The 23255-nt window shown below is 40.5% G+C and overlaps 1 protein-coding gene across 7 annotated transcripts in view; it reads right to left on the reverse strand.

The window, feature by feature from the left end:
• LOC110976731 (uncharacterized) overlaps window positions 1–23255 on the reverse strand; it is a 36064-nt gene that overhangs the window by 8279 nt on the left and 4530 nt on the right. For 4 of the 7 annotated variants that reach the window (XR_015425146.1, XM_087136437.1, XM_022230273.2 and 1 more), the window contains exons 2-7: window positions 20030–21612; window positions 18231–18397; window positions 9615–9750; window positions 4258–4425; window positions 2224–2284; window positions 692–775 (exon numbers count right to left, since the gene is read on the reverse strand). Coding sequence is in view for 6 of the 7 variants with exons in the window: in XM_087136437.1 (XP_086992563.1) it covers window positions 692–775; window positions 2224–2284; window positions 4258–4425; window positions 9615–9750; window positions 18231–18397; window positions 20030–21598 (2185 nt within the window). In the remaining variant the exon portion in view is untranslated. The remainder of the gene's footprint in view (window positions 1–691; window positions 776–2223; window positions 2285–4257; window positions 4426–9614; window positions 9751–18230; window positions 18398–20029; window positions 21613–23255) is intronic. The other 3 variants (XM_022230274.2, XM_022230276.2, XM_022230277.2) reach the window with 2 other exon arrangements.

Below are 23255 nucleotides of genomic sequence, written 5' to 3' on the forward strand. Positions count from 1 at the left end.
ACGGTACGTTTCTTTCACCCCTATAGTCTTCTTGATCTAGCTGTCTATCAGCAATGGTTTCACTAGGCTACTCATTTTCTTGCATGCTGAATGTGACACTTTCTTTTGGATAGACTGGAATTCAGAACCTAAGTTTGTGTGTACTGTTTCTTACTTTGAATGCTTGTTACAGTCACCTATGGGAAGCTTCGTTTTGACACTCAAGGTGTTTATGGCTGTCTTAAATACATGCATTTTTTGCCAATGCAAATCTATTACTACAAAAAATGGCTCTGTAGTGCATGCACATTAACTATGAAGTTCTCATGACTCATGGCCACTATGCACACAAGCATGCATTTTTAAGCTTTCCTGAGGAAAAATGATAATACATGTATGCATAATGTGTGCTCCTCTTTCAGGACACCCAAATGCCAAGCAGACAGTCCTGCTTGGTCCATGCATTACACAGATCTCAAGCAGGGAAATTCACTTAGTGCTGGGCTAGGTCGGGAGCAACATAAACAGAGCAACATCACCAACTTGATCATCTTACAGTGAACTAGCTTGAACTGACAAATAACACCCACAATGCTTTGACACATACATGTACACTATATTGTGAGGGGAACGTGTGACATGGATGGGCGGTTAGGGGGAAGGTCACAGCTCCACTGAATGAGAGGAAGGAATGAATGGATGCAAATGTTACCTGACTTATGTTTGGGTTTGGAGACAAAATGATTAGCTGAGGTGCTCCCTTCCTTGCTAAAGATATCCAGGTTAAGACCATTGGCTGTAGTGGTGTGTCAGAGGTCAACGACCCAACAAAAAAGTATAAATTAGTGTGCTGCCCACCAGAAATAAAAAGCGGATGCCCAGTCCAAGACAACCCATTCTGAGGTAACACCTTGAGGAAAAGCTACGACTAAAGCTCACATCAGCAAACCTCAGACTGGCATGCTCATTTTTTTGTTCTCCGAAGAATCAAGGTCAAATTTAGTCAACAACGACTGAAACTTCAATTTAATCAACTCTGGTTGGTCAGCTAAGAGCAAACCACCCTGGATGAATGGCTGGACTAAAAAATCCATTTGACCCAGCTCATCACTAGTACATGTACCTATGTTACATGTACATGTGTCGTAGTTGTCTTTCATACCACAAGCAGGGAACCCGACTTTGGAACACCACTGAAAAGAGTACCGAGCAATGCTTTTCCATTGCAAATATACACAATATTTTGTGTATAAGTGCAAATGACAAGGGTAAACTCAGATTGGGTAATCTCAGAAAAGAACTCAAGGTCTCCCCACAGATAAGATTTTTCCCTGAGAGCAGTTAGTTTGTTCGCCACACCTGCATTTTGACTAATTCCAACTCAAACTAACCCAACACAACCAAAGAGGCATCTGACACCATTTCTGTGACAGGCAAAAGTTCAGTTTGATTCCAACACCCCACCCCACCCCCCAAAATATCCATGAAACCTACAATTACATGAAAGTGTCCATACAACCCTTATTTTCTGACTCAGATAAATGATTTATTTTACAGGTTCACAACAGTATTACTTCTTTTTTTGGGGGGTGGGGTGAGGTTGGGATAGAGGGTGCACTGGCTCAACGATTGCCAACTGACATTTAATGCCATTCTGAATAACCTGCTGAATCCAACAGTTAGAATGGACAATCCTTTGTCTTTCAACAAAACTCTGACAAAAACTGTCGACTGTTGGATACTTGAGTTGTTGATTAAGCACAGATAGGTTACAAAATGTTTAGAGGCCAGGGCAAAAGCAATGCCTGGTTAACTTCGGTATTAAAGCACTTAATGCTGGGTTAATGGCATTAATATTGCAAAATCAAGCTAATTTTCTTTCGAAAAACATAACAAGATAAGGCATAATTGAGTGCCTCCTTTAGTGAGTTGAAACATTTCTATCCTTATGAAAACATTCCTGTGTATTTTCAGGATTTATTTCTTTTTTGCCACTGCTGTGATCCGTTACTGTTACAGTTACTTTTGTACTTTTGGTTACACATTCCATGAGATTAACAAACTGAAACCATGTTGTCCAGGTTAGTAGTGTAGTTTCCAGGGCAACTTAACACACTTATTAGGTTTGCATCAAAAGAAATAAAAGCAGCAGCATGATTTTACAAGAAGCCTGAGCAGGAGCCAATCGTATCAGTTGGCTACGAGAACCTTGAACATATCCCTTCCCTCTTAATACAAACTTACCATCCAATGGATTAGTCAGGCCACTATTACTCCAGTCAAATTCAACCTTAGGAACTGCGTCCTGTAAGGAGGGGATGCGAGAAGCTAGTCAGACAAACATCAAAGAGATTGGCACAAACCCACTCCACAGTTTTGAACGGCAGGGTTTATCTTGCAGAATTTTTTACAACATGCAGTTCGACTGCAAGAATTTAACCTCTGGTATACATGTATTGTTGGCATGGTTGGCTTTAGTGTGAGACACAAAGACAGGTCGCACCTGATGACAAAATTAATGTTTATGTGTTGCAATGGTCCAATGCTTACCAACTCAACATGGGTGTCGAAGGGGCGGGGGCAAGGGGTGTTTGTCTCCATTTGAAAAAAAAAATTGTATAATAAAAATGGAGAGAATGAGTAAAAAACCAAAAGAAACGAAAAAATAAAGTGAATGAAACTCTCCAATTTGCTTGACAAGCCTCAAAATGGACCCCTCCTGTTGTTAACTGTTTTAGCTAATAAGTATTTTGTCTCCCCCTCCCCCAGCAAAATGTGGTTTGCCCCCCTTGAAAAAATCCTGTGGACACCCATGCAACTCAAGCATGCCTAATGAAGAGTGTCATAAATTATTCAATGATATGTACATGAACCAGCGAAATGGTATTACTGTGAATGCAATGCAACAACATGCATAACGTGCCAAGAGTAACACATCAGATCAAAATAAAACCAAACAAAACTCACACATCATCCACAACATATATAGAAGTGATCAAGGGTACAAATTTTAAAAAACGGACTGAAAGTAAACATACAATTAAAAGAGTAATTTGACCTTGGCCTCATCACCTGTAGAATTAACATCTTGAAACAATCTCTTGAAATCTATCCTTCCTGACACACATCCTTGATCTTTAACTACAGACACATTATATAGCAACTAAGGTTCATGCAACTTTTTGGACCGAGTAATTTTCTTTCAGAGTGATTCTTAAGAGCCAACTTGTATGCTTCAATGAAGACAGGTACTTTTACATGAAACATGCAGTAAGATTTCTTTGGCATTGAAGATGTTCTGTTTGTTGGTCAAACCAAATAATCGTAAGGAGCATTTTGGCAAACGTTCAGGAGGGAGAGGCAATTAAGGGAGAACTACACGTAGGAATCCATTCAGCAAAGGGGGCGTGGAGTTAGAAAAGGTTGCTTTCCTTAGGTTACATCTGAATAACATATGCACCCATGGGACATGAACAAAGCCACTAGCTGGCACTCAGAAGAACTCTCCCTCCCCTCCCACAGTAGCATCAAAATGTCAAAAGGACATGCATGTACCGGTACCAGTCTAAACACAACATGGCTGCACTCAGTAGCTTCACTAATCATGGTAGATGTCTAGTCTGGCTCCCTGACTAAAGATTCCCTGACCAGTCTTGATAAAATATTAGGTCCAGTATCACCCACAGATATGAACAGATCATGACAAAACATGTCAAGGGTCACAAGGAAAGCCCTGGGTGGATCCTATGTTTAGATGTACATGGAGGCTGTTGTTAGCGGTCACTTTGAAAACATGCAAGACACTTCCAAAAATGCTTAGGAGGGGAGCAACATTGGGCTGCATATGGGCAACAAGCAAAAGAAACAAATATATCTCATTAAGCATACAGACACGGCTGAAAATACTGAACAGTAAAGATGCTATCTGAATGTGGACGGGACAAATAATTCGGCTATTTTGGGAAACCGGTCATGTGGACATTGGGTAATACCGGACCTTTAATTCAATGAGAATAGTTGGAATCATCGGGTATGGTATCCAGACTAGGTGGATGTGTTATGCCAGCTATTGTACAAAAGGTAACTAGCCCTGGAAAATTCTGAAAAATGGCTGAGACAATGCATCAGCCATCACTAAGGGCAACCTGTGAGAGTACTGTATGGGTGTTCATGAAGGGTGGAGTGAGTTGGGATGGGATAAGGTAGGCGAGGAAGAGAACTCAAAGTGCCTCATAGCACAGGTGGCACAATGATATAAAGGAAGGGATGCATTATTACCTCTGGTGTACCAGCAGGGGTGGATCCTTGCTCTCCCTCGGGGTTGTCCTCCACCGCGCCGCCACTGCCCATGACAGCTGGCTTCTCTTGCTTCTCTCCAGGCTTGCTCGGCATCAACATCCCCAAGTTGGGTGCAAAGATGGGCATCCCAGCCTTCTTAGAGGCCAGCTGCGAGACAGGAAGAACAAATGTATAAACATGTAATAAACAAAATTGACGAGTTGCATAATAGTATATAGTTGATGAAGTCTCACAATGGCACAACTTGAGAAAGACTAAAAGACAAAACATGTCAGATGATGTCTTGCACAGCAGTTGGCATGCCTTCTGTAGTCCCTACTCTCTCTTGTCTGAAGCAAACCACTGCGTAAGTTTAACAAATATTGACTTCCCTGGGTAGTGGCTCTTACGTACTCATGACGTCTTTAGTAATGGGAGGTCAGCTTCATTTACGGTGCTCCTACAGGTAAAAAACGTCCTGGCGATGGCGGATATCTGAACATCACATCCTGGGGAAATTAGCTTTCACGCACATACACATTCCTAGCTGACTACCCTAGAAGGGCTTGCATAATCACCAGAATGAGGCACATCTGTCTTGCCTCCCAATGGTCCTCTCTTCTAATGACTGATCTACGTGTATAATGGCCACTCTTCTTGCAGTTAAGCTTGGCCATTTAGTTGCCATTTTGGCAACCAACTTGCTCTTCACATATCAGCTTGGCATTATTACGCCAAATGCAATGTGGCTACAAGAAATGACCTGCATTGACGGACCAAGTGTGATGAGACAATTACCATAGACTTTGGCTAAATACAGTGCAGCAAGAATACTTCAGCTTTGTTTTCCAACATATTTACTGTATATTTACGTAGTTACCCTCTCTCTGTCAATAAAAAGGGGTCAACAGGTACTCGTACATTGTACAGTTGGGGCAAAAAGTTTACAAACACTTGGTAGAAAAACAGTTTTCCTCAATTTTCGCTCTTTGAAATGGTTTTACCAACTTTTATTTACGAGGTCAGACAAACAGTATCCCAACCTCATGTTCACAGTGTGTACTTCAATTGGAAATACTCAGAGACATTTACTAGGGTTCCAAGTATTAACCCTAACACTCCTCAATCCTTCACCTGTTGGAGAATTGAGGACTGTTAGGGTTAATATTTCTGAAAAATCATTCAGTGCAAATTTACATTTATCCCCTTACTGTCATTCAAAAACCCTTCGGAAAGTGGTCTACCGCGACTGTGAGATATGAAAAACATACAGAAAATGATACTAAATATTAGGGTTAGACTACTTACAATTTTGAATTTTTTTATAAACATAAATATGAATCATATGTGTGTCCCTGGGTGATTTTATATGAAGCATACAACATGTACGTTAAGTAGAGACCATCTTGTCTGTCCTCACGAATAGAAAAGTTAGTAGGAATGAGTGAAGTGGTGAAATTCGAGGAAAACCGTTTTTGTTCTACATGTACCAGGTGTATGTCCACTTTTTGTCCCAACTGTACATGTACGATGACATTTAAAGAGATACATGAAAATTCCCAGATTTAAACATGTACATGTACTAGTTCTTCAGAACTTCAGTCTTCCTTTGATGGCTGACTGCACTGCAAAGGAATCCAAACCATGCCACCAGTCCTCCCTCATCCAAACGTTCACACAACTTAAGTGGTAAGGGTTAATAAAGGCACCTGGGTTCCCATCAACCATGCCCCGTGGTAAGGCAAACCTCAATAAACTGAACACTGTGAGTGTATAGAACCACACAGCTACAGAGTAGTTCAGCAAACACTGTACACATACAGTACATGTGCCAAAGTCTGACCTGAGAGGAGAAAGGTATCCAGCTTGGCTAATCGCATTACAAGGATACATAGTGAAACAAAGTGCAATCTCTCTCTATCTCTCTCTCTCTACTGCTGTTGGCCAAAAGAATTATCAAATAAGACATGGCAATTCTAGCCAACTTCAAGTGATTTGAGACATGAGATGGAGGAAAAAACAGGCCACTGAGACAAATTTCTTTTAACTCTTGCAGCTGGAATTTAGGAAATGTTTGCGGTGCACGTGCCGGTAGACAAGATGCGTTGACCCAATTTCTAAAGTCAAAATGGTGGGAGCACGTACCGTAGTGAAGAAATTCAATTAAGCTGAAATTTCAAGCGACTTATGCAGGATGCCATCTGATGATCTGAGTACTGGAGGACTCCCAAAGTATGACAGCAATTTCTTGTCTCTGTATCAAGTCCTGAAGTGAACTGTTCCCAGGATTGTGTTTAACGGTCTATGTTTCCATGACAAACAAGTGGACAAAAACGTGTCGGGGGCGCATAAAATAAGAGAGAGAAATGAGAAAAGGCAATTTGGCCAGCAGCCAAATGCAAAGTTGATACAGGTGATTTTTCAAGGCACGCACGTCTTCTACTGACGACTTGCACCACATGGGCAAAGAATGAATCCAAATATGTTGACAAAAGTCTCTAGGGTTAGACAATGAAGACAACTATGAAGGTGGGGGAGGGGGAAAGGAGCCTCTCCCATGGCTCAGGTTTCCGAGAGAAGTGTGAAAAGCTGTGGAAATCTGAGCAGCGGAGGCACATGGCCATGAATAGCATCATAGGGATTTCTGACACACAAAATACGCACCGTTATGCTCTGATACACACACCTTGGATCTGTCCCACTTGCACCAATGTTGAACTAAAAAAAAACCTCCAAGTGTGCATTGATGTGAATATATTCAATGAACAGACTGACGGTGAAGGAGTTGCTTTCAAATATGAAGGGGGGGGGAATCCTATTCAATTTCAGAAGTTGGTTTTCGGGAGGATATTGCAGATGATGACAATGAAATTACTGATTACACCAGTACATACATGTACTACGACGTGGGACTGTGCAGGGAACAGGTACACGTACATACATGTATGCACATGTACAACGCATTCACGTGTAGTTATCTGCACAAACCGTGCTGTTAAGTAAAAATTCTCTTCTCACATCTCCACAGAAATTTTAGCTTAATGCGAAACTTAAGAATGCTTTTATACTAGAAGAAGACTAAATCATAATGCAGAAAAACAAGCTGTGCATTGTGATTATCCCTGACCTATCTCTAGACGTATAGTCTTAGCAAACACTGTGAATACTCTCTACCAATACAACAAATTGGTCATCACGTGGCATGTACTCAAATGTCATTTCATACAATCTCTAGTCACAGTGCATAGGAACAACATTTTTTTTAAATGTAAAGGTACATCTTTTGTATTATCAGGTAAAATTTCCATTTTCTCCTCCAGTTCTCTCCAAATCAGACACTTCAAAACACATGGAAGACGCCGCCCTGACCCCTCTTTTTAAAGGTCAAAGGATTGGTTATACAATACATGACTTGAACAAATATTAGCTTTCATGTGTATTAATTTTGGACCCCACGAGCATTTACAGGTAGGACAAAATAATAAATCAGGAAAGAAAGATGAGAAGAACAGCATAAAACTGACACATGAAACCCCACAAGATGTTTTGGCTGGAAACGTCCCGAGATTTCTTTTTTCAATATGAAGAGTAAAAGGAAGATGCCTACAAGAGCGGATCTTCAAATCATTCAGTGCAGATAGCATCTCCTCGGGGCAAGCAGGGGGATCGTGTGTGTGCACAAGGTTAATGAAGAAATCTGGAAGTCTTGACGGGACAGGTCGGGCTTCACACTGTACGGTACATGTGCACTGTATGTCAGCCTGCGAGCAAGAGTGGGCATCTGATGCTGAATGGATGGTCGTTTCAGGCGGTCACATCTGGGATATTGTTTTTGAGCAATGTCCTTGGGATTTAAAAACTGATACTATGAAAACCATTACTGACAAAATAATCAGAACTTTTCAACATAAGTAACACAAACTTTTCTCTGTTTAGTTGAAACTGTTTTCTTTAATGAAAACAAAGTTTACATAAAATAAAGTGACTGTGAGTGTGAAATAGACTGCCCTTAAAAAAAAAAAAAAAGAGCTCCCCTGACTTTAATCACATCAGGAAACCTACGGTACATGAACTCTGTGCTACTGCTATTCTAATGCCATGCAGTTATAAGTTTATGAAACATTCCAATAACTGAGTCATATTACACATACATGTACATGTGTTAGTGTACACACATGTACATGTATATTACCATAAATCATCTGAGACTGTATGCAGTTTCCAATTAATTGAAATCTCAGGAGTGTATGAATGAATGCTGAATCTATACAATATAATGCCTACATGTAGCTGGGTGAGTGAGCAAGGCAGCAGAAAGCAAACACCTGCCTGGCTCAGTTTTTTTTCTCTAGGTACATGTAGACTGTGAAAGAAAATACAGATTTATTTTACACAGTGCTTCATGCACCACACATGTACAATGTACACATATGTACACATGCAGGTCCGTGCAGAGGTATGACCAGCCAATGACACTGCAAACAGGATCACATAACTATGGCCGCGTAAGGGTTGCACTGCACTTGCACATAACTCTTCGCATGCAAAACACCCCCTCCCCAAAAGAAAGTTAGATATTATTTAACTATGTATCAGTATTCTAATCATGACAGGAAAATTACTTAAGCAGAAAATACCCTTGAAAAAAAGAGTTTCTTCATCACTTTATAACAACATTTGACCAGCGAATTAACGTAAGTCTCACTCTCTCAAACAATGAAACCAGAATATTAAGTTCATATCCTAAAAACCATATCTCATTAATGCGTAAAGTTAGTTAAACGCTGTCCACATGTCAACTTTGCGGCAAGTGAAAGTCACTACATCTTGTACATGTATCTGCAGGAGGAAGATGCTTTAATGAGATATTCACATATCATTCTGGACATACACTGACCCCTCAAAAATGTCACCCAAGGCAACTGTTGACTGCGCGCTGGTTCAATTCTGACCCTGCACATTCACTGATGATATGACAACTACAGTAACATTTGGCTCTTCCCACATAAGGGTCTGGTATCCTATGTCACAGTCATATTTTTCCCTAATGATGATTTTAGAAGTACATTCACAAGTACGATTGGGTGTTACTACAACAGCGAAAGAATAAGTCACTACATGTAAGTGTTACAAAATCTCACACAACCATCAAAATACCAAAATAATAAACACTTCTTCATGTTGTATTATTAAATGCTACTGGTAAAATGAAATTTATACAACCACAACAGTAATGGAGACAAATGTAAAGTTTGAGGTAAACAAAACCAAGGGTGATATTTCTGCAAACTTTGGCCACCCATAGGAGTAATGGGCAACATTAAAAGGGTTGATAGGCACAATGTGCAGGTACTTACAATGTTCCTAGAGTCCACTCCTAGAGATCCCAAGAGTTGCTTGCTGTTACCTGACTTGGCCCACTGGTAACCCAGCGCGTTGGTTCGCTCCAAGTCCCTCAGGCAGTTCCACACGTTGCCGTGCTCATTCCTCCTACTGTAAGGGAGTGAACGACAGGACAGAGGCCTAGAATTAAAGTCAGCATCTTTGGAATTTCTAGTCTCAGAAAAATGGGAGGGAAAATATTGGCATATGTCAAATGCCACGGAATGTAATGACAGCTGCCTCGCAGGGACAAGTTGTTTATTACAACTGCCTATCAGCAGAGCATCCACAGAAAAGAATGAGGAATCCTATCAAGACAGATGAAATATCTCACATACGGGATTATACACACACTGTGTCAGGAAGGTCTCATTGGTACCAATGGCAACATGTTTTCCCCTCAGAATTGTTTTTATCAACACTGCACTACAGTGGAATGCTGCTATACCAAACACTGCTATACAGAACATTTGGCTGTACTGAACATCATCCTTGGCCCCCAATATTTTGTGCACAAAATCCACCGAACATTATGTAGTTGCAAATCAATGGAGATTAGCCACAGCATGCATCAGAGATCGATCCTAAGCGGTAGCTTCACGACTTTTAGGATAAACTAAATATCAATTTTGTAACTCAAGATTTAATAAAAAACAAAAATAATTAACAGATACATTTCTAGAAACCTCAAACATGAATGCAACGGCAAAACATCACAAAAACAGCAAATCATAGTAACACAAGAGGGTGCACTTCAGTTAAAAGAGAGAGGGCGCTATTCAACATGGCAACGAAACGTTCAGCAGTCAATTTCGCTATACCGAACGACCGCTGTACTGAACATTTACCGTGGACCCCGTGGTGTTCATTACAGCGGTGTTCCACTGTATTACCATGTCCACATATTTATATAATGGGTTTTGCCCTTACCCAAGGTATATATTACTAAAGCATACAGTGTTCATTAATATATACGTTGGGTAGGGGCAAAACCCGTTATATAAACTAACATCTCCCCAACGCAAAAATACATCTTGAAAATAGTTCACAGTACCCACTGCTTCAGCTGACTCGGACCGGCCAGCCGATCCCGGCAAGCTCGGTGGTCAAGTGGTTAAGACGTCTGCACTAGTAAGCAGGAGGTCGTGGGTTCGAGTCCCACCCGAGTAAGCTTGTGACTTTTTTCGCAAGCTCTCGGACAAGCACTGAGTATACAGTGTTTATTAATATATACCTTGGGTAAGGGCAAAACCTGTTATATAAATTAACATCTCCCCAACGCAAAAAAAATACATCTTGAACATGTCCACATACACGTGTACAATGCTCTCCATTACCTCAATACAGCGCTAGAAATTCTGTGCATTTATGAGCCCAGAATCTTCTATTATCTAAGCTCAAATACCTTGCTGCCTCATGCAATGAGCACATTAGGCACTGCATGAACATATGCCTATGTTAAATACAGTACCACTGCACTAAAGTCAATTCCATAAGGCAAGCTAAGGCTGTCTGATTTCATCAAGTCTCTGCTACCGACACCTTCATGACAAGAACTTTCAATACACAACTTGCATTTTCCTCCAGAGAGTTTACGTTCTCTGTGAGATTCAATTTGACCAAAGAGGCTTTGCTGGGGACTGTTTGGCTGCTTGTGAATATCTCCATATTTTTAATAAGAAAAATGAATAAAAATTTTAAATGAAATTAAAAATAATTAATTAAATTAATAATAAATTAAATATCCACTTGTGGGTACGGTAGTTAAGCCACATTGGGAAAAAAGCATCTATTAGACAATACAGTTCTTCCCTAAGGAATTACATAAATTGCCCCTGCCCCCAAAATATTTCATACAATTCATCAACTTGATGACAGGGAAAAGAAGGCGATCCATGGGAACAAAAACTCGCTGGCCCTTGGGAAGAGATAATCTGGCCTTCAAAGACGAAGCCAAAAATTGCCCTGAAACTAGCAGACTAAATTTGGATAACTTTGGAAGAGACCTACCTGTTCTGATCACAACAAAATGACTGATTCCTGCCGAGGATACAAACAAGTAAATTTTGCGATACTGAAGATTTGTTTACAGGTTAAGTTCACTACTGTTCACTTTCGTCTTAAGCAGCAAAAATTTGGCAGCTACACGTAGAATTAAAAAATAACAGTTTATTACACACAATACTCCCCCAATCAGGGAGAGTGCTCCTTTCCTCACGCAAAACAAATGCTGCATTTAAACAGTGTAAACACACGAACAGTAGATCAGTGACTGAACACTGCCTTGCTGGTATGAAGAAACTGGTCAAAAGAATTGAGCAAACAGGGCAATGCTGGGTCGTCTCGCACAACACATGCACTGGTACAACTGCATCAGTGAAATGACTCTGTTGCTACTGATGACCCAAAGCGTGCACGTACGCATGTAATACAGTGTACCTGCAGTTTCAAGAATGGTGCGTAAGCACACAGTCCAGGGGTAGGCTAATGTGCTCACTGAGTCCGCCTGTTTACTGAAGAAATTGAAAACTCCACACATGACGGTATAACCATAGGCACTCGTATTTCAAAACAACTTGAGAATCTCCACTACCATGACTACACCTCGGATCACAATCCACACTCTTGTGTTGACATGTATGGCGACCCTAAGAAATCCAATCTTTCTCAAAATGATTTTCAAAAGCAAAAGGAGGAAGAATCAGAGGGTATCCAGCGAATAAGCCCTGAATGATAACAGTGTAAGATTACCGCATCCAGTTTCGCTCTTCTTTACTTGGACTTTGTGGACAGAAAGATCGCAATATGTGATATCACACGGGCACTCGTAAATTAATCAATGATGTGATTTCATTTAGATAATACTGAGTCACTGTTCGTACAGCACTTGCATTAATTAGCATACCAGTATCAGTTTCACTGTCATATTCTCTGTATCAACAACCTTATGGGGGCCCAATAAATTTGTGCCGTCTATGCTAAAAAAAGAAGCGAATTTCCACTTTGATAGAAGTGCAAGGGGAGATTCTAAACAGCCCCTGTGGAGGGCTTTATTTGTCAAAGACCATTAGCACCTGAAGAAATAAGCAAAACTTCAATTGCATATACGGTACTTATACAAGTGCGTATACAAGTGCTGCATTTCTACATCCATTAACATTTAGTACGAACCCTAATCTGCAATAATTGGGAATGTGGCAGTAGCACATCAAGTACAGTGAAGTGGTGGAAAGAATTTGTATCCTTGGGATGACTGTGTAGCTTGCTCTGAAAAGGCAGAAGGGTTACATGTATTTCACAAATTAGGGGTCCCTTGTTTTTGTGTCCCTGTCACATCTGACAAATGATTTTGTAAGTTCAAGAGTGATGAATTAATGCAAATTACTTGCCAAACAAATAACAAAAGTTTAAAATCAAAACTGGTGATATTTCCATGTCAAATAACAAAGGTCAGATGTAACAGGGACACAAAACTGTCACACTTTTGGACCCCTAATTTCTGGAATTACCCAGAACTGAACCTAGCTTGGCAGTGACATGAAAAAAGATCCTGGGGTTAATGTTTAAAATCTCATTTTGCATAAATTTGCAATTTTGTGAACTCATTTAAGTGATAAAATCTACAATAATCTAGTTAATATCAAATAACCAAAGACTTCTGATGATTACTTATAAACTTTGGTTTTAGTGGGCGCTAAAAATCCTATCATTATTGAAGTGATTCCTTATAAGATGCAATTTTCTCCTTTTCAGCCTGCCCTTCTAAATACATACAGGAATTAAGAATTAAATGTAAGTGAAACGACATGCACAACTTGAAACATAATCTCTCTGAGACAGAATAGATTCATGGAAAAGATGTGCACATCGCACAAAGGGCTTCATCAAGTAACACATTCATTCGATGCTCCATGTATGTAAGACAAGCATTCCTGAGTTATACCAAATATTAGATACCTGAAAATGTTGACTGACTTACCGTACCTCATGCCAATATTTGATTGTTCTCAGTACATGTAAAAACAGAAAGGACACACTAAATCTTTCTGCTGCTCGCTCAGTCTTCTCGAGTCAAGGAAGGCGGGGTTGTTGTTCTTCTCAAGGGCTTCTCCATCACCCAACTCTCCTATCTCATTGCATCCATTCATGCCATCCTCAACGCAATCACTCATTCTTGATTATCACATTGGCATGCATGACTTCATTCCTACTTACTCCATCTCTCTATCTCTCTCTTGCACTCTTTTGTATCACTCCCTTTTGCACCTCGGCCGGTCGGATATATTCCCTCCGCTCCACCCTGCTCTCCTCTTCCCTCCCAAGGGACCTGTGTAAAGTCATCCTCCAGAGTCACCAGCTTGGGCTATAAAGCTGAACGGAATAATCAATTCTTTTAACGGAGCATGGAGTGGCTGCCGGTCCACACCAACTGAGGCAATTTGGCACCACGATGAGGGTCAGTGATAATCAATGAAGCACTCAAAAGGGAAGAAGTTTTCAAGAAATTTCTACTGCATTGTGCCTATGTATGGATTTTGAAAGGCATAAAAGAAAACATCTTCCCCACATACGGAGGGTATACATGTTCACTTGCACGATGCGACGTAAATGTACATACATGAATGATTTTAACGAGTACTGTGCTAACTTTGGTAAGGATGAGAAAGTGCCAAAATCTTCATAAACCCTTTCATGTTAATCACAACTTGCCTGAAGAGTTACAATATTTTACATACATGTACAGATAAGACGCCCCTAGAAAGTTTGAGAATGCAATGCAGGCCACTGGTTTTCCACAAAGTCTGGAATTTCGGAAGATTTAGGAAGTTTCCTTGTGCAACTGAATAAGGAACAGTGAATGAGTTGGCACGGCAATGAAAAGCAGCTGAAATTCAAGTGTCCCACTCTCCACATGTACATATACAATACAGGCACATCACTTCCCTGTACATGTACATTTACCGGTAACTCTCAAGTGAAAATGAGGCTGGCTGTGAGACTTCTGCATATCCCAGGAGTGCTTTAGTAACGAGGACTGGCACGTTCCTCCAGCCACTCTAATCAACCTAACGACTTCAAGGAGATGAAATTAATTTCAGGCTCTGCTGGTTATAAGAAAATCCAACTACAGTAGCGACTGCAAAGTTGCCAGTAATTTACAGGCGTTCAAGAATCAGTCTGTTCATGTATAGTGGGTGGCAGATCTGATCAGAGTAAAGGCTGGTTCATAATTCAGGTGTATGCAACAGCAAAGCAACTTTGACGTCACAGAAGAGTTGTAGCAAAATTTTGCTGGAGTTGAAATGCGTCCAACGTTTTAGAATTCGCAGCGCGAAAATCTGATCTGATGCCACACATTTGCACTTTTGTTTACTTTTGAACTAAGTATGAACTGCCCTTAAGGGTTGCACTCTTTTCACACACTCATTTGCATAACTGCAGTGTACAACCTAGGCCTACAGATACAAGTCTCAAAAATGTCTAGTAGTATTATGCCAGTAAAAAGCTTTGTGCATGTCCTTACTTTAAGAAATGAATGTACATGTATCAGACCTTCAGACAGTACACAAATACTAACTGCTTTGAGTTATACAGCAAAACAAAGGTGACCTGTTACCGTGCATTTTATTTTCCAGAAGCAAAGTAAATGCTCAATAGATCACTGAGGAAGGCTATACGTGTATATGTAGTTTTACTGTGAACCATGAGACAAAAGCAGACTATATTCATATTGTAGAGTACCAGAGTAAATACATGTGTGTCAAGCATACAAGTACGTGTGTAAAAGACATCAGTGCGAGAACCAGCACATGAATCAACATGCAGGGCCTATGCGTATTCCGTTCATTTCCAGGTCAAAATGACTTCCTGCACGGTACTCTATAAAATATCCTCCACAGATTCTCTAAAGTTAGAAATGTCTAATTCAAATCTGGATCTTATTAATGCTGAAAACCCTGTACAAAAATTGTTCTTTAATAAAAAAAACATGCCTTCTACAAGATGCACTCATGAGAACACACAGAGAAGATGACCCCTCTGTGTCGAGTCAAGTCTCCTTGGTGAGGCATTCTCCTCCCCTACCCCGTAAAAAAAAAAATCAAGAACTGAACCAATTCTCCCAGGACATTGCACAGTACTAACTTATGTTGAGCAAATGGTGAAGAAGCAGGAAGTCATCATGAAAGGTCTAGCTGAGGTTTGAAAGTGGACTCCAACCCTACACCAGCGGTTTTTGTCACAGAACCACAAAACTCACACTGGCCATTCCTGTACATGTGCATGTACATACTAGTACTGTGTACGCTGGACATTAAGTTCAGTGTTGTAGTCAAGACCATCACAAGACAAGAAATAAGACCAGACACAAGACCAGACATAAGACCAGACACAAGACCAGTCACAAGTAACAGTGAGAACAGTGACAAAGGAATACTTCTGTTGCAGTTCATTTTAATAGCTTGTGACTTGAATTCGGATTTGGAGGTCTTGTGTTGGTCTTGCGCTGGTCTTGTGTGGTCTTGTGAAGGTCTTAAGTGTTCTCAACCACAACACTGATTTAATTGTATGCCATGTACATGTATATGTACATGGTCCTACTGCTAACTTCACAAAATGTTTGCAGATATTTTTGGGGGGGGGATTGGGCACTGGGTCACGGTTGTTCAATCAACTGCAAAGTAGTTCTGAAATAGGGTCTATCACTGCCCAAGCCGAATGCACCCTCTACAGGTAAATTGTAGTACACAGTAATTACACTATACACAGTGGACTGCCTTGAAAGAAACACCCAAGTACATGTCTTCAATCAATTTAACCCATCTACATTACACTCAACACATTTTTCACGTTAACACAAACATGGCACTTCCTTCACTTAAAATATTGTGTGTACATGTACATGTATATGCAGTATGTGCACACAGGAACTTCTGAAGTAGTCTGAAAAAATAAACCGTTTCACGGTACTCCAGAATCCTGCACACACACTCACACACATGGTACAATGTTTATCTTGCGTTGGTATTGAAACTATTCTTGGAGTAAGGTCTTGGTACACTTCCACAGTTCAAGTGATCCTCCATGTGGACTGATACAATAAAACAAGTCTACGCAGTGCACACACTGTATTGCATATGGACCCCTGGCACCACTTTGGTTACATGGTTACACCTACTGTACACGTATGCTTGTACATTGTACAAATACACGTACAGTACCAGCGCATTGTGGGTACATGTAATGCATTTCAATCAGAAGAGTCAACTGGCATGGCTGTTTGAGCACAAATGGTTACCTATTATGCCTGCATTTGATAAACTGCTGAAGTTATGTGGTAGCTTAGGGGCCATCCATATTTTTTAATCATGTTTCAGCAGTGAGAAAATGTACATACACGTACACTGAGACAGGGGATAAAATGATCCTGTGTACACTTTCCGACAAATGTGAAAAATGGTGATTAACTTTCACTCTGAATGTGCAGGGCAGATTCATCATACTCTACGCACAGGTACCAGTGCAGGTACATGTAGGCCTAAGTAGTTTCTAAGAAATTCCTGACAATTTCCATACACTTCAGAAATTTAGATATCTACACAAGAATCTAAAAATCCATTTCACATAGACTCAGAAACATTTCACATGTACACGTACATGTATCCAGAAACAGAGCATGCAAAAGCTGAATTCAACACAGCACAGTCATGCCCAAGCAAGCATGATAATGTGTGTCTACTTCTGACTTTTGTCAACGTCTGTGAGTAAGCAAGTCCCTTTTTTTTGCGGCCGTTGGGTAATCCGTTGGGAAAAATCCAATGATACTGTAATCTGCCCTGGAATGAGATCAGGCTTTAATGGCATATCGCTCCAGTGCCACGGTAACGCCACAACTAGTGAATCATGCACTGTGGGACGTGCACAAAATACAAGTACCTCAAACTATTAATGCCAGGCATGCTGTTTTAATTACGGGCAAGACAATACCCAAACTATGCTTGCTTATTCAGTTTTTGTTGTCTGTTGCCTACCCAAAGGTCACAGTGGGATCAAGTGAGATTGTAAAAGCTTTTGCACAGGGAATATGATAATGTAAGAACTACATGTACAAACCCCTCAGAAATGAGATAGAATGCCTAAAAACATGTCTTGCAGGAGGAAAGAGAAAAGTTGAATTTTATATTCATGATTTTACATTGTGTAGCTCTTGCGCGAGCAATATGTAATCCGGTAAAATGTTTTAAAAGCAAAATAAATTGTGAAATATTCCGAATCAAATAAACCGTATCCAACAAACATTTCAAATGGTGGCCTACTCGGCAGAGAAATCTGTTCTCTGAAGAGCTGTGCAGTTTCTACAATATGGCCAGGAGGAATACTTTTGAGCACCAGCAGTTTTTACGGTAGCATGGATAACAGGATCAGGAATGCAGATTTCTCATCAAAATCTGTGATAGAATACCCTGCACGGAATGCTCCAGGCAAGATGTGCACGCATGCACCCACATCATTTCTGCTGCTTAATGTCAATGAAAGCAACGTTCCATAAAATTTTTTTTTTTTAAATCGGCAAAGCTACTTTTTGTACTTGCCTGGCATCTCGCTTGCCGGAGTCCGACATTGGAGTGTTATCCTCTGTCTCCTGCTGTCCCTTGACTACGATGTCAATCAGCAGGTCCACAACCAGACTAGCCGCTAGAGGTGACCCGTTGCTGGGGAAACATGTCTTGAATACCCTGTCCACCTTACTGCCGTGGGCCTGGAATGGAGAGTGAATTAAAACTGTGCATTCTGAAAGCCTATCAGAATAGGAGACTCACGGCTGAGCCTCAGAAGCCAATGTAATCTCTGGTTTAAAACTACCAATCATGGTATGAAATAATTAATGGTGAAATTTCTGAAAATAGAAAGGTAATTTGTAAAGAAACTGACTGCACAAAAATCCAACACACGGTATGAACCGGACCAGAGACCGCTATAAATAAGATATGAACAACCATGTACATCTAAATACCCTTAATATGCTTCATGTCTGCTTCTACATTTATATGTTCATGTATCTTTTTAAGTGAATAGTTTCATTTGATTGATTCCAAGTTATATACATGTACTTTCAGTGTTTAATTACTGTGTTTTGTCATTACTTCATATCATTATAGCTGTTGTATGTCAAAGTCACAAACTGTACATGTATGATGTGTAGTACATGTATCTATCAAACTGAATGGACTGAGCCATATCAGTATTTATGGAGAGCTGGAATATGCAAATCAAGTCGGCCCTGTACATTCCAAAGTAAATTTATTGGGACTTCTGACAGTGGTTTCATAGAAACTGAAATGCACATTAACAAAATGACATGTTGTTCATTTTTGGCTCTAGGTCCTCTGTATTTGTCTGCAATTTCCTTCTTTGATTCTTGGTCCTCGATTATACATGTATTTGCAATTAATTATGAAACCCAAAAATAAAAACACTGCAATCTTAAAATGAGCTCAACAAAAGAAAAAGAAAAGCCTGTAAACAGAAATACCCCTGCATGAAATGTTTGGAAAAGAACTACACAGCTTCAAGAATGTCATATAAAAAATCTCGACTAGCAATGCCTCTGTACCGAATCAAGCCAGTGGTGGCCATTTTACTGTGTCAAATACAAAGGCCATGGTTGGCTCGCTTGCCGTTGTAATTACTGATGCCAGGACCAAATTTGATTGTGATGGAGAGCAAGCTTTTGTATCAAATTGTACATCTGCTTTCGGCAGAGTAAGATGGCCGCCAGTGGCTTCAATGACCTCTGCCTGTTAAGGGATTAATCAACACACAGATCTCTTACATGTATATGAAGTCCATGCACAGCTCTTTACTTCCAGGTGTAACTACCCGCTCACTGGCCACATGAAATCAGGCCAGGTTGACAATCAATCACCACTGGTACCACACACAAAAATCACTTATTTGTGCACAACAGCTGATGTGCACAAGCAAGCCTCAAGGGAGATCATTGCTCACAAAACCGAACCTTCTGTTAATTCATAGAGCACAACTGAATTACCCCCCCACACTTGTAGTGTTTGCAAACCTATGAAATACTCAAAACGTACCCAGCTGTAGTATGGCAATGGGCCACACAAACTGTACATACAGTGTATAAATTTATCTCGCAGGTTTACATGTAGCAGATCTGTTGAAATCCACTGCCAGGATGGATTAAGTATTTTGTTACTACATGCTTGATTTTGGTTTGTGGCACAGTGGGATTTGGGCAGATTCTGGAAATTTACTGGAAATGTGCCTTGGGGTTTAATTTGAAAAATAGAACACATTCAGATCTTGTAAATTAACATGCCTGCACTAATGCTGCGGGATGCAAATTCGGCTAGAAAAAACAAACCTGTGATGAAGATGCTGAGACTGCACCAAAGGCCGAGCTGAAGTCGGATGGGACATCTTCCTGACTTCCACTGACTACATGAAATTTCCCCACCACTGGGGGCCCTGCCTGCTTAGTGCTTCCTTCCTGGAAGGTTCCAAAATCACCAAAATCATCCTCTTCCAGAGTTGAGGCAGAGGGTGGGCTTACCTGACGGGGAGGGGCTAGATTCAGGTAGGTGGGTTTTGTTTCTTGTATAGTGGAAGAGCTTGTGTGAAAAGTCCCAAACCCGTCAAAACTACCATCTTTGTGGGCTGGGGAAGTACTGTTGATCGGTTTCTTAGCACTGGACAATGGCTTCTCACCAAACGACTTGAAGTCATTGAAGTCATTGTTGTCCCCTTTGTGTGGGGTGACTTGGCTGTGAATTTCAGTTTCCTTCATTGTAGGCTCAGTAGTACTGGCAGGCATACTGTCAAAATTTCCCCAGTCATCATTTAGGGTGTCAGAAGCTTTTGACCCATGTTCAACTGAATACTGGGAGTCTTGCCTTTCAAGATCTGATTTGGCACACTCTGAGGCCAGTGACTGGTGGCTTAGGTTCGAGGTCTGAGACGGTGCCACATTTCTGATTTGCTCCTCCTGGGCACTGACTGAACTGAAGTCTCCAAATTCATCCTCGCTTAGGTTTTTAACCTCGCCTGTTTGGAGTGACTCACTGCCATTTTTTAACTCTGTGTTAAAATGCTCACCTCTTAGGTTTTCTCTTGAATTTGGCTTGGGTAACTCTTCAAGATGACTTTTGAAGTCAACCGTTCTGCTGTCGGACAATTCAGCAGTCTTTCTCTTGCAAGGAACATTTGAGCCCTCTGTTTTGGCTGATCGAAATGACTGAAAATCAGAAGAGTCTGTATCTTGTGAAGGGGAATCTGATGTGAATGGAGAAGGGAAATCCATGCCAGCATCATCGCTGTAAGAGTTGGAGGAATTCGTACGCTCACTATTTCGGTTGAGATCATCGGTGGCTTCATGGTTTTCTCTAGTTTCCTGGGATGCTGGATCTTGAGAGCTTGAGCTTTGTAGATGTATGGATGGGAGATGTTGGCTCTCTGATTCACTGCTATTATCACCTATGACATCAATCTGGAGATGGGAAGAATTTGTGAAGTCCCCCCATGAACTGTCATTCTCATTAGAATCTGCTCCATTCGTGAATCCATGGAATGATGTAAAATTGGAGTTGCTTTCCTCCTTGACAAGACTAGCGCTCTGTGTTCTTGACACTGGGAATGATCCAAACTTGAGATTATCGTCATTGGTATCAACTACATTTTCAGCATTTTTGTGCGACAGCTCAGTCCGGCTGCTGGAATCAGAAGTTGCAAAGCTACCAAATTCTTGGTCGTCGTCTTGAGGGTCTTCCTTGATGGGGAAGAAGTGGGTATCACTTGGTGCCACCGGTTTTGCCTTTTCTGGTGAGAAGCCGGCACTAGCAAAGGAGCCAAAATCATCATCTTCATCATCATCAAAGCCATCTAATGGAGGCGGAGAGGCTGAGACCATTGGAATGAAGGTCTTTGGAGTTGCCATTTTTCAAATGCTACCTGGATGAATAAAGAAAAAACACACGCAAGTAGAGTGTGTCACTAACTTTTTAACAATGACATATGCACATATTTACACACAAAAGACTCCAGAGTCAATCAGAGTTACATGTACATGTAGTCAAAAAGAGGAAAAATGAAAAGGACAATAACTTGCAAAAATCCATTTCTGTTACAGTCCAGCCTAAAATCAAGATTTTTAAACTTCCTTTAGAAAGATACAGCCTCATGTAACTGCATACGACTTTCAACCGGTAACCTGGCACAATCAAGGATGCACCATACAAAAAGCTGACGACAGAAAGCAAAATGCTATAACTAAAAAAGTTCCCATAATTTTACAGTTTGAAGTACGGACTATGAAGCAGGCGATGCAAAAAAGCAGAAATTTGGAGGGAAAATCAAAACAAAAAAAGGCTAAAATTGGGCGAAAAGCTGAATTCTCACACCCGACTAATAACCAGAGGTGCAAAGGTAAATTTTGCTGAGATTCAGCATGGAAGAAGCATAGGGAATCAAAGAGTTCTGCTAGCAAGACATTTAAACACACAATGCGCGCCCCTCCCATAATTTCACATATTAAATGATTGACCAGGAATGCACATTTTTTGGCAGACTTAAAAAAAAAAAGGGCACAAGATCTGGCCTTGGTCAATAAGCACTAATAACGAGTGGTATTATGAGAATCAAGCATGAACATCAAGACTACTTAGCAGAGGTATATGTATATGTACACGTACATGTATGTAAGGATTGCATAAGGCCAACGGAAAATTATTTTTAAAATGACATGTGAATGGACAAATATCGGTATGATGATCAAATGAGCATTTCATAATACGACTGTCCTAACTTTTAGTTGCTAAATACAGTGTTTATGTAAAAGAGCGCATTCAATTAGGTGTTACTGTAGGATCAGCCAACTTTAGCAATAGAGATCTTTACAGATGTGTATCTGTATTAGGCTGAAATCTGAAAATTGACATCGAGTAACATTTGAACTGAGGCCAAAAACTGTAAACATTGCAAACAGGCAATGGGTACTGGACCAGGCACCAATCCTGGAAGCTTTTACTTGCACGGTAACTGAACACATGCAGTGTTTTTGCGGGACTTAGAAATTACATGTACATGTAGGGCCTATACCATCTGGTGTCATGTACATGTACCGTCATTGTGAGTTCGCAGCCTGTTCATGAGACAGAATTCAGACCTGAACTGCTATTTCAGACTTTATTTCTTTTAAAAGGTTTTCAGAGGCATGGATGAAGTAAGATGTCCCACAATTTAATGCTGGATTTGATACAAAAAATCAAACAAGATAGAGCTAATTGCAACTTTTTTGGATAGGGGTAAAAAAACTTGACAGCCTGCGGAATCAAACCTACAACTTGATGTTGGGAGCTACATGTATGAGTGCTAATCACTAAGGTTATGTACATGTATGTGCTCCCTTATTTCGTCAGGGGGATTGAATCCTAATGGTTTAATTCCAGCTGTATTAACAAACGATGTAGGACTGGTTCATGACAAATATTGCAACATAAGACCTGTGATAATAAGAAATATTACACATGTGTATTTTTTTTACAAATATTGTCCTTTTCACATTAATTTAACACTCCCCTTCTGGCCTTTACAAA

The sequence above is a fragment of the Acanthaster planci genome, linkage group LG01 (assembly GCF_054643075.1).
Source record: "Acanthaster planci isolate LZ-2023a linkage group LG01, COTS_SCS, whole genome shotgun sequence".
NCBI classification, from domain to species: Eukaryota; Metazoa; Echinodermata; class Asteroidea; order Valvatida; family Acanthasteridae; genus Acanthaster; species Acanthaster planci.